The sequence below is a fragment of the Rhamphochromis sp. 'chilingali' genome (genome assembly GCF_963969265.1).
Source record: "Rhamphochromis sp. 'chilingali' genome assembly, chromosome: 8".
NCBI lineage: Eukaryota > Metazoa > Chordata > Actinopteri > Cichliformes > Cichlidae > Rhamphochromis > Rhamphochromis sp. 'chilingali'.
In genome coordinates, this window is record NC_137935.1 from 40,789,172 (window position 1) to 40,801,618 (window position 12,447).

The 12,447-nt window shown below is 44.6% G+C and overlaps 1 protein-coding gene across 2 annotated transcripts in view; it reads left to right on the forward strand.

Annotated features, from left to right (window-relative positions):
* The window catches only part of LOC308401149 (uncharacterized protein), a 38,867-nt gene extending 37,195 nt beyond the window's left edge, over positions 1 to 1,672 (forward strand). For both annotated transcript variants that reach the window (XR_013972474.1, XM_080889250.1), the window contains exon 3: positions 418 to 1,672. Coding sequence is in view for 1 of the 2 variants with exons in the window: in XM_080889250.1 (XP_080745376.1) it covers positions 418 to 651 (234 nt within the window). In the remaining variant the exon portion in view is untranslated. The remainder of the gene's footprint in view (positions 1 to 417) is intronic.
* Positions 1,673 to 12,447: the final 10,775 nt, after the last annotated feature.

Below are 12,447 nucleotides of genomic sequence, written 5' to 3' on the forward strand. Positions count from 1 at the left end.
GAAAAAAATAATTTGTGTATACACTTTAGGGAAAATAATAATTTAAACAAAATGCTGCTTGTCACTCTATGCCAGGAGTATGTTGAAAATCACCTGGGATTTTCACAATTTACCATGGGTGCGTTTTTTGTTTTTGTTTTTTCTTTTACCTGCATCAGAACGATGTGTGGAGTTCATAGTTGAACACCTCTCTATGCTCTGACAGTATTCTGCTTCTTTGCATGGAGATTTCACTTCATTACCTTTTTAAGCATTCTGAGGACTCAAATCACATGCTGTAATGAATCCATTTTTGTTCACCTAATGTGTTAATGTTAACATTTTTTGGAATAGTGACACAGATTAAAATAAGATTTGGTATAATGTTCTTTGACCAGTGTTCTGTTTAATTAAATTTTGGAATTCTGCATTTTCTAGGCCACAGATGAAGCCATTATCCAACGATCTAATAAGGAAACAACCATGGGAATTTACATCATAAAGTCAAGAGATGCCAATGGCAGCCCTGAGGACATCGGGATAGTCCTTGAAGGCCAGAGAGTCTGGCAGGATTTGGATAACTATACCCTAGCAGCTGCAATGCTGTTTGGACTAATGTACACTTTGAACCTCACCTACCCACTGGAAAAGTATACCTTCGAGGTATTATAGAAACTGGTTATGGAGCTCAAAAGGAACAGCCTTTCAAAGAAGGCCCAGGTTTTGTATGATTGAACAGTTTTCCAGTTATGATGTGGGAACAACATGTTTACCTCTTCGAATATGTACCATCCTTTCTTTTAAGCCAGCACTGGTAAAGTTGCAGTACATAGTGAAACTTATTTTTCTGGCACTTTTCAACTTGGGGCCTTTATTACTGCAGTTTTCACTTTTCAAGCCATGGTTTGTTTGTTTTTTTAATTCAAACTTTGAATGTCCATTTTTCTCAATGGAAATGGCGCCTTGCACCAATTTCACCAATTTGCAATTTTTTTCCCAAGGTGCACCACTACAAACAGATTGCATCGTGTAGTATTAGTGATTGTGATGTTTAGTGATAGAAGCAAGCCAATACTAATCAGTTTAGGTCTCTTGGTTGTGTGCCTGTGGGTTATAATGTTATTTTAAGTCTCTTCTTTGTGTCATTTTAATAATTACACCCCTGTTGCCATATTACCTTACCTTATGGTTCTTACATTTAAAAAACTATTTTTTACATAAGAGCGATGTCACAAGGCCCCACAATGTTGAATTCAGGTTACAGCAGATAACTTTGAGGAATGTTATGGAATGTTTTTCAAGAGATGCATTGTACAAATATGACTCATGTATATTTTGGAAGCCTGAATTGAAAGTCCATTGTTACAACTGTGTAGTATTTTCAAAAATACAGGTCATTGTTCAAAAATGTTTTGCTTATTTCTTTGATTGAGAGAAAGTGTACAGTACATACAGTAAGATCAGCCTTAATTTAGTTTTATTTATTGAACACTCAATTATATATTAGATTATATATTATATATTAGAAATTTGTTATAAAATAAAATAAGCTTACCAGCCCTCAAGTCAGGCCACGCCCCCAGGGCTGAAGGTGCCTGTAACTTGGCCACAGAAGAAAGGCGACACACACACACACACACCTGCCTACATACAGATGTGCACAGGGGCAGTGCAGACAACACACCAAATAATAATAATAATAATAATAACAACAACAACAACAACAGTCGTAGTCCCCACTGCCCACGGACCACGAGTCCCCAGAGTCGGGTCCGTGACACACCGTAGGGGTAAAAGTTGTTACCAATCAAATTATGATATGTTAAAGTTAAAACAAAACAACTGTTTTAGATATGATCTAATATACATTTTGTAGTTATCCTTATAATTACAAAATGTTTCATGTAAGATTTAAGTTTTGTGATTTAAATCTGACATCACCAAAGTATTTTGGAATTTGAATAATGTATTTTGTAACTGCAGTACACATGGGACTGTCTAGTGGAGACTTCATGGCTGTGCCTTCACCTGGAGACTGGCGGTCCATCACAGAGGGACTCCAGGAGCGCTGGAACTTCCCTCTGTGCTGTGCAGCTCTGGATGGGAAGCACGTCCAGACAAAGGCACCCCATATATCATATAGGAGACACACACATTGATATACACTAAATATTTATTTCATTTCTTTTTTGTGGTGCCCAAATTGATGCACCTGCTTGATTTTGTTTAAACAATTATTGCACACTTTCTGTAAATCCAGTAAACTTCTTTTCACTTCTCAAATATCACTGTGTGTGTCTCCTGTATGATATTTAACTGACATTTTTTATTGTAACAACGATTTATACAGGAAAATAATGTCTATTAACAAGGTTGCCCAAACTTTTGCATCCCACTGTATTAGTATATTTTGTCATTAGTATAATATGAAATAAATTCTACATGTGTCAAGCCGTGTGCCAACATTTGCTGTGTAGTAGAACTGAGACATTAGTCATTATAAACATTTATTTGAAATAATATTAAAATTCTCACACAGAAATACATTAAACATAAATATATAAAATATAAGAATTTACAGAGAGACAGGAATAAAAAGGACCAGCTGCTCTCCAGAGCAGGAACCAGGCTGAGGAGGAAATGCTCCACTGGAGACTGGTGTGGACTCTTCAGGGACACCAGGGTGGCCAGCTCCACCGCCGATGGACCGTCCTGGGACCCGTCCCTCATCTGCCTCGGAGCCGTCCTCCTCTGTGGGCCTGTAAAACAGCACAAAACACAAAGAAATGAGAAGGCTGCTACTAGATTTTAATTTCAACATTGAAAAGAAAAAAAAAAAAAAACAGGATATAATCAGATTGGTTGTAGATATTTAGTAAAGGTGATCACAGGCAATCCCACCGACTAAAAAGGTATCAGTGCTTGCTGTACATACCTGTGGGTGCAGCAGCAGGAGCTCAGGGACTGGGCAGCCAGGAGAAGCAACAGGGGATGCTCTGCTGCAGAATCAGTTGGCTCTATCAATACAGTATTAAATGTTAACAGGTTGAATATAATAATCGTAGAGTAGACAGTGGTCCCTCATTTATTGCAGCAGGGGTTCTCAGAATAACTAGCCCCTGGCCACGCACTTTATACACTGTTTTCTCCACACACATGAACATTGGTCACAGTTCTCACAATTGATTCTCAAAGTGCAAACCTTTGTAGATTGCAAAACGTAAAAGTATTAATATGCCGCGGTTTGTCTTCATCTGCCCGCCACTTTCGTGCGCCTTTTTCCCTCGCGGTGCAGGTGTCTATTTCCGAATGAGGCTCATAGTTATGGGTGTTTTTGTGCTGTTTTTTCTATTGGACGTGATGGTTATCAAAACCAAACGTGACAAATTTGGCAAGCGCAGGAGATTTGTCAATCAGGCTGCAGAATGCAATGCTGTACTGTGCAATAAAAAAATCAGCGAAAAAGCGAAGCAGTGACGGATGAACAGCGGGACCACTGTGTGCTGTTTATTAATAAACAAAATATATTCCTAAATGACAACATGCATAAAAGCAGAACGGTATTTGTACGTCAGTGGGAAAATAGCGGTGGCTTGCTAGCTTTTGTGCGGCTTCCCCGGGTCAGTGAAAACTTTCAAAAGAGAAATGAATGAACTTACCAGGTTGCCCGATCTCTTCACATATCTTCCTCCAAGCTCGGTCCTTTTTATTCCTGTCTGGGTACTGAAAGCAGCTGGTGTCGTACAGCTCCGAGTTGTTTGCTACGCGTTGATGAGCCTTCCCTCCATTGAAGTATGAAGGGCTTTGGCTGGATCTGCCCCTTTGACCTAGGTCAGAGCCACGTCACCAGGCTCCTGATTGGTTGTCGCGGCGCGATTTGACGCTGGAGTTCAGATTTTTCCAACTCGAGCCGTAGACGCGAAACGCGCGTATGCACAAAATGCAACACAAAAACTGAGGAGCGTGGTTTTCACGCGTTTTTGCGACGCAAATCTGCTTCTGAATTTTTGCAGGACCCGCAATTGCGTGTCATCGCGCTTCTACATTAACTTTACATGTAAATCTGATGCTCTGATCGCGTCTATCGCGTTCGATTTGAGCAGACCGTAATTCTGTCGCACGGAGACCTACCTTAGCACTTGCGCAGGTGAAGCCAAAGGGAAGATGTGCTTCACCATATTTTCTAGTCTTTGGCTTGGAAGGAAATTGGTTTCTTCACCATATTTTCTAGTCTTTGGCTTGGAAGGAAATTGGTTTGGAAACATATTCAGCGATGCTTCATCTCCTGCTTTGCGTTTGTGTAGGAGCCCCATCATAAACCTGTCCATTATGCTAGCAGTGTCCAAGAGTTCTTTTTTTTTTCATACCGCGACCCCCCATAGGGGGTGGGCCCCACACTTTGGGAACCTCTGTTCTATGAGCAAGCACTTTGGTGACAGTGGGAAGGAAAAACTCCCTTTAAACTCGCCTGTCAGTGCGCCCCAGGGCAGCTGTGGCTACAATGTAGCTGCCATCACCTGTGTGTGAATGTAGTGTAAAGCGCTTTGGGGTCCTTAGGGACTAAGTAAAGCGCTATATAAATACAGGCCATTTACCATTTAACAGGAAGAAACCTCCAGCAGAACCAGGCTCAGGGAGGGGCGGGGCCATCTGCTGCGACTGGTTGGGGTGAGAGAAGCAAGGATTTAATTAAAAACTCAATTTACATGCATCCTATATGTGATCAGTATTAAAATAACATCTAATTTAGTAGAAATGTTCTCAGCCAGGAATAAAAGTAAGTCATGCAGGATGATGACATGGAAAAAAATCTGCTTTGTTCAACATCACTACTTTTTCTTGCCATTTGAAATAAGCCTGATAATAACTACAAGAAGTGCAAAAAATACGCTTTGCATGTCCTGGAACAGGGGTCGCCAACCTTTCTGATGGTGAGTGCCATTTAAAATTTCCTCAGAAGTCAGTGTGTCATATGATTGCATTAGCAATAAATTTAATAATGCTCTATATTAACAGTTACACACTATGTATCAGAATCAGAATACTTTATTAATCCCGAAGGAAATTATAGGTTACAGCAGGCAGCACGCTAATGGCGCATGCGCACTTACAAAGGAACCTTCTGACCAAACTAAACACAAACAACACATTGGGAAGACATGTCAGAGAGGTAGGCTGATAGGAAAAAACAACGACAATACATAACATGAGGTGAGAGGAGGAGAAAAAACTCCACTCAGACTGAGCTCCTAGTGGGAGAACAGTTTGATAACAGAAAAAAAACACCTCAGCACAAAAAGCACATGACTATCAATACACCATGAAACACAAGACAAGCAACAGGGCGGGTAAAGGGTAAGAGAGCCGGTGTAGACAGCGCATCCGGTCCTGCAGCATGTCTGCGCTGGTCCAGTCGACCGCCATCTTCCCCGGGAGGGGACAAGCATCGAAGGCGTTTGGAAAGGGAGGGGGGATGAGTGTGTATCAGTATATGTGTGTGTGTGTGTCCAGAGTTCAGCTGAGACAGTGTCCTTCGCCCTGCCAGGCTAAGTAAACCCAGGTGGCCTTGCATAGGAACAGACTCAACACAGTCGTCATCAGGGTGTTGTTGTTCGGCTCCAGCCTTGAGCCCACAGCTGGCGCCGAAGTGGTAGCCGGAATAAATGGTGATTTTTGTTTTATGCGAGCAACTCATGAGAATTTCAGAGCTGTTCTTTAACACTCCGACACTGGTCTCTCAATCTCCCGTTGGAGAGCTGCGAGCTTTTCCCTGATGTTATCAAAATTGTGCTCTGTGATGTTGCCATTCTTTTGCTCAAAGAGCAGATTTAGAGACCTCACGACCGCAGTGAGCTGTTCCACGATGTGATCCAACTTTCGCTCAGAGGTGTTATTCTGAGTATTCACGGCAGCCGTTAGCTTCTCTCAAGGTGTTAACCATGCTGCTCTCAGTGAGCCCGTTCGGAGAAGTCGCGCCTCGTCCCATCGTTTCAATCCCAGCGGGCAGCCTTGGGGTGTTTGAACAGCCGGTTCCGCTTCCTTAATTCTCCGATAAGCCAGGGCCAAGCCAGCTCCGATCAGCAAGAACCCTGTTATCATGGTTCCGAATAGGGAGATATCTTCAGCGTCCTTGATCGACAGTCCCGCCAGGCACATGATCCTCCATTTCTGCCACCCGTCCATCGTTTATCCGGCAGGGAAAGTCCCTCCAGGGCACTCAGGCTCACCGAGCCCAGACTTCTCGTTGAGAAAAGGGTGTCAATAGCATTCAGAGACCAGTTGATCAAATCCATAATTCCTCTTTTAGGTTTTAGAAACAGACTGTGAGAGAGTGTCCAGGGAAAGTAAAAACACAAGACAAGACAAGGACACAAGAGGCTAAGCAGGGAAGATAAGGGAGAGGAGGAGAGGAGAAAGGTGCGACCGCCTTCGCCGAGAGCTAAAGAAAGCTATATAGAACCACTTTATAGGATTATATTTGTTCGCAGATGTTGGCAGCTGTCAGCGAATAGTTTTCAGCTATTTTGAAACAAAAAAAAGACTTTTTATCCATAACAGCAAATGAACTGAACAACAGAAAATACAAATGCTATTTATGGTCTCCTCACAACAATGATAAGAAAAATAAACTGGGCCAATATGGCATGTTTGTTAATACAGAGACACACATGTTAATGTGATCTCTGGTGCCCCACTCAGAGACACAGGTCTCCAAGTGTCCAGCATTCAGAGGCTACCTGAGGACTCATGTGAGAGAAAACCTGCTCACACAGACATTCAGAGCCAAATACTGTCAATAAGGCCTCTGCAATCCATCACCAGTTCAGCTCTGATGATTCAGTAAGGACATCTCCTGGTCTCATCTTCATGTTTCCCTCTCACCACATATCCAAACCGACATCATGACCAGCAGCTTTACAGCTGTGGCTCCAGCAAACATCAGCTGATACTAGAAAGTGATATTAAATAAATTCTAACAACAGCTGATCAAACGTGCTGCTGTTGTTTAGCGCGACATCCGCTGGTTTCCTCTTTCTGTTGTGTTAACCAAGATGGCGCCAGTGTTCACGGCAAGCCGTCTCCTCCGCTTTTGTTTGTTGTTTATTGTCCTTCTCTCTATGTGCTGCCCTGATGTCTCCACGTTACTTGCCTATGATCGCCAAACTCTTTTGAATCTCCGGCCTTTGGACTACCAGACACAAGATTTTAAATGGAGATCTGACAATCCTCCTCCGCTTTCGAAGGACTTTCCTGATTACCTCCGCCACTTACCATCTGCCTTCTCTCTTTTTTTTTTTTTTTTCTAAATGACATCAGAAACAGCAGTATGCGACATTACGTGATGGCAGAGCTTCAGTTCATCCTTTGTCATTTTTTTTTTTTTTTTTTTTTTTTTTTTAATAAATAGGACAGGGGGAATGAATGAGAGAGAGAGGGGGAGAGAAAGAAAGAAAACCAAAGGGGAGAAGAGACGGTGAGAAGGGGGGGGAAGAGAGAGGAAAAAAAAAAACTCCTGGGTCACCTGTATGGAGAAAAAAAAAAACAAACAAACAAACAAAAACAAACAGAGGAGACAGCAAACAACAAAGAGCAACATAATAATAGAGAAAACAAAGCACCATCACAATAAACTAGCTAGTCATAGATATCAGTATTTACTAAGTAATAAACGATATTGTGCAGCACGCAAGATAGACAGCGCACAGTGTGCTTTGAGGCAGCAGCCAAGAAAGCTTTAGTCCGCGTCTGTGAATACCCATGTGTGCATACCTGTGTGGATCAGCATGCTTGCATTCCAAAGGTTTCTCCATGTAATGATCTGCTAGGGAGTGTGGGGGGGCCACAGCCCCGTCCTCCAGGGTGTGAAGCGGGTATGGAGGAGATCAAAACTCCAGACATCCAGAGGCCCCCAGAACACAAGAGACCATGGAAGACCAACAGAGGGGCAGCCGCGCCACTGTCCCAGTAAGAGCTGAGGAGAGTCCCAGATGAGGGCTCGCCCAGCAGCCGCGGAGCAGAAGTCAGGGGGAGTTGCAGTGACGCGCCCGTGAGCTCCGCCGGCCCCCAGCTGCGCCTGAGTGACCGAGCCCTAGGCCGAGAGGCCGGGGGCACCCCACCTCCAAAGGGGCCCGAGCGAGCCCCAGGCCCCAGGCCCCGACAAGCGGCCGCCAAGGAGTGAGCCGGTGTGCACCCGGACGCCCACCCCCAGACACAAAGAACCACCAACACACCGACACCTGAGGGAGTCCGCCACCGGCAGGGGAAGTGGTGGTGGGTGGAGATAGGCCTCCAAACCTTGGAGGGCCTGAGGTGTCCCCAGAGAGGTGGCGTCTGATACCCAACCTGACATATAGACACAGACATACAGGCACACACAGACACAAACATCCATTCCCACCCTCATGCTCTCATATGCACTCACTCCACACTCAACCAACGTGGAGACAGACATAAAGAGACGCTGTACACACAATCACACTCCCCAAGCGTACTCTACAAACCGGGTCTAGGTACCCTTGCCCCTGGAGGGGGGAATTGCACCCAGACCCAGGTGGTGTTACCCTTTTCCCTGCGGTGGGGAGAGGCAGACCACCCCGACTCCGCAGCAGCAGGGAGGCCCCACACCCCAGACCGCAGTCGGACGGCCAACTCCTCCTACTAGCCCTCCCGCTCCAGCAGGCCGCAGAGAATGGGGGTGGGAGAAGACTCCAAACCTCCCTCCACCCGCTCATTGTAGTGTTGATGCATATGTGTTCTAAGGTGCAATTAAAACCCAGGAGGGCATGGAGCTACCTGCCAAGGAGCAGCAGGTAAGCGCATAGTCCCTCCTGCTAACCCTCAATGACTAAGTGTATTTAAAATTGAGAGGTGGGCAACGACGTCAGGGGTGAGGTATACACCCTGATGGTGATTTGGACTCCGTGATTGTGCCCACCCCCAAGATCCTATATGTATGTGTGATGAGAGTGTGAATAATGTGAATGTCTAAGTTGTGGGATAAAATTGAGGCAGAGGCAGCCAGAAGGGGACGGGGGGGGGGGGGTAGCCTCCTCTGCACCCTGGTGACATACCCCCACTCCAAGGCCCTGCATGTGTGGGTGGTTGTGGAGGAGCGGGAAGAGGGAGGCAGCTGGAGATGGGGAGGGAAGGAAGGGAGGGGCAGGTAACCCCTCCCTGGGGCCAGCTCCCCCGCTGACCCCAATAGGCACTCCCACCCTCCGCGACCCGCCAGGGAAGGGGGGCCCAGGCCCATCAGACCGGGGCCCAGTGCAGTAGCGCCCCCCGGCTCCACAGAGCCCTGGACAGTCCACCCAACCCCACCACAGAGAAAACTGCACCCACCCCACCAACCACACATCTTCCAGACTACATAAGACGGTAAACGCCCAGGCTGAGATCTTCCTCCACCTCTCCTGTATCTCCCCCTCCTGCAGAGAGTTCCTGAGAGAAGAAAGCTCCTGCAAGATGTGACCATCCCCCCCACCAGTTGAAGAGCCCCCCAGGCGGCTCGATGCACCGGCGGCACCCTGCTCCAGGGCCGGGCCCCCATGCACCCACCCGCCCACAACCCCGGCAACACACCAACCAGGACCCGAGCCCCCGAGGCCCGGCCCGGGCCCCAGCCCAGAGACGGAGCGCCCCCAAAACCTCACGCCCATCCCGGACCCACCCAGGGGCAGCCAGGTTGCCAGGTCAGTAACCCACGTCCGTCAGCACAGACCCTCCCCTAGCCCCGCTGCACGCAGCCGCGAGGAAACAGTCACCTGAGAGCCAACAGAGCCCTCAACCGGACGTGACCGCTACCCCGGGTTGAGCCCCCCAAGGAAGATGCCTCCGGGGAACCCCCCGACGCCCTAAGCCTGTCCCTACCCCCTCACCAATCACAACAGTGAAGGCGGGACCAAACTATGACCCCCCCACCCCCACTAGGTGATGGAGCTGATAAAAGGGGCCCAGAGCAATTGATCTAATGTGGTGGCAGAGGCTGTGTCAAGACTAATGTAATCTAATAGATAATTTCTATATTGGTTAGAATTAAGATTATTTTTATTTTTCCAGTTCATGAGGACTGTTTTCTTGGCTATGCATAGGGCAGTGAAGATCATATGGGCTATATTCTTTTCTGAAGTGACATTATCTAAGCTGCCCAACAAACACACTAAGGGGGAGGTTGGAATGTTACATTTCAGACATTTTGATAAGTCTTCACATATCTCGCGCCAAAACTTTTGCACTGGTGGACAGAACCAAAGAGCGTGGATGTAATTGTCTGGTGTATTGCCTTGACAGTGTGAGCAGTTGTTGGAAGATGTAAAGCCCATCTTGAACATCCGATGACCTGTATAGTGCACTCTATGAAGTATTTTGTATTGTATTAATTGCAGACTGGGATTTTTAATTAATTTAAAAGTTTTTAAGCAAATCTGAGACCAGAAGTTTTGGTCTAGGTTGACTGATAAATCTGCTTCCCACTTTGCAGTAGGAAGGGATATTGATTCATCTAATTTAGAAAGTGTTCTGTATATTTTAGATAATAATTTGGGGGATTTAAGAGTAAGAAAATGTGCCGCACTTAGTGGTGTTTGTAATTCAACTTGACTGAGGTTAAATTTCTTTTTTACTATGGATTTAATTTGTTGATATTCTAAAAACCTTGTCTTGTTGATCCCATATTGTTCAACTAGTCTGTCAAATGGAATAAATTCTGTTCCCTCTAATATATGTTCTAAGTATTTAATTCCTTTACAACTCCATTCTGGGAAATTAATCATATTATTGTTTTGTAATATGTCAGGGTTATTCCAGATAGGTGTACGTTTGCATGGGATTAATGAAGACTCCGTTATTTTTAGAAACTCCCACCATGCTGTTAGAGAAAAGCTGATGTTGATACTTTTAAAGCATTCATGTCTTTTGATGTTTGAGCTAATAAATGGTAGGTCTGAAATCTCTAGATCCTTGCATAGTGCCTGTTCAACATCTAGCCAGGGCTCAACTAAGAAGGTATGTTTTGACCATTCTGAGATGAACTGAAGCCTGTTGGCTAAGAAGTATTGGTGAAAATTAGGCAGATCTAATCCTCCTCTATCCTTGGTTCTTTGTAGCGTTTTTAAGCTAATACGCGGGGGTTTATCTTTCCAAAGGAATTTGGAAATATATGAATCCAGAGATCTGAACCAATCTTGTGATGGTTTGTTAGGGATCATCAAAAATAAGTAATTTATTTTTGGCAAGATCATCATTTTTATAGTGGCGACCCTTCCCATGAGTGATATGGGTAAAGATTTCCATCTAGTCAGATCGCCTTCTACTTTCTTTAGAAGTGGGATGTGGTTTAGTTTAGTTAAGTCTGAAAGCTTAGGAGAGATATTAATACCTAAATATTTAATATTTCCGGATTGCAGTGGGGCAGAGGAAGAATTATGGAAGGAGCAGTTAATGGGGAGAACTGTAGATTTTGGCCAGTTAATTGAATAATCTGAAACTCTTGAAAACCAGTTTATTAAAGTAATTACCTCAGAGAGGTTGGTTTGTGTGTTTTGCAGAAAAAGCAACACATCATCCGCATAGAGACTGATTTTATGTTCTATGTTCTTACATTTTATGCCCTTAATTGTTGTAGCCTGTCTAAATGCTGCTGCTAGAGGTTCGATAAAAATTGCAAAAAGTGAGGGGGAGAGTGGGCATCCCTGTCTGGTGCCCCTCAGGAGACAGAAGCTGGAGGATGTCTGGTCATTTGTTCTGATACGAGCCGTTGGGGAATTGTATAATATTCTTATCCAGTTTATGAAAGAGTTTCCAAAACCAAATTTGTGTAAAGTTGCGAATAAAAATTTCCAATTAACTCTGTCAAATGCTTTTTCTGCATCTAGAGATAATATTATGGCTTCGATGTTTTTATCGTATGAGTAGTCTATTAAATTAAGTAATCTACGAGTGTTTGTTGAGGAGTGCCGACCTTTTATGAAACCAGTTTGGTCAGGATGAATTAAGAGGGGGGTCATTTTCTCTAATCTCTTTGAGAGAGCTTTGCAGATTATTTTAAGGTCTACATTTAAAAGAGAAATTGGACGATAGCTTGAGGGAAATAAAGGGTCTTTGCCTGGTTTTAGCAGGAGACTAATGTTGGCAGAATTCATATTTGGTGGTAGTCTGCCCTTTTCCTCAATTTCCTGCAACATGCTGTGGAATACTGGTGCCAAAATTGTCCAGAATTCTTTGTAGAATTCTGCAGGGAAGCCGTCTGGACCTGGAGCCTTATTATTGGGCATACTTATCAGGGCTTCCTGGAGTTCACTTGGCGTCAGTGGCGAATCCAGTTCCATTGCTTGACTGTCTAGTAATTTTGGAAGAGTTACGTTGTCAAGAAACAGATCAATTTCATTTTTAGATGGGTTTATTTGTGGTGAGTATAAAGTTTCATAGAAATCCCTAAAAATGTTGTTTATTCTTCCAGGATCATATATT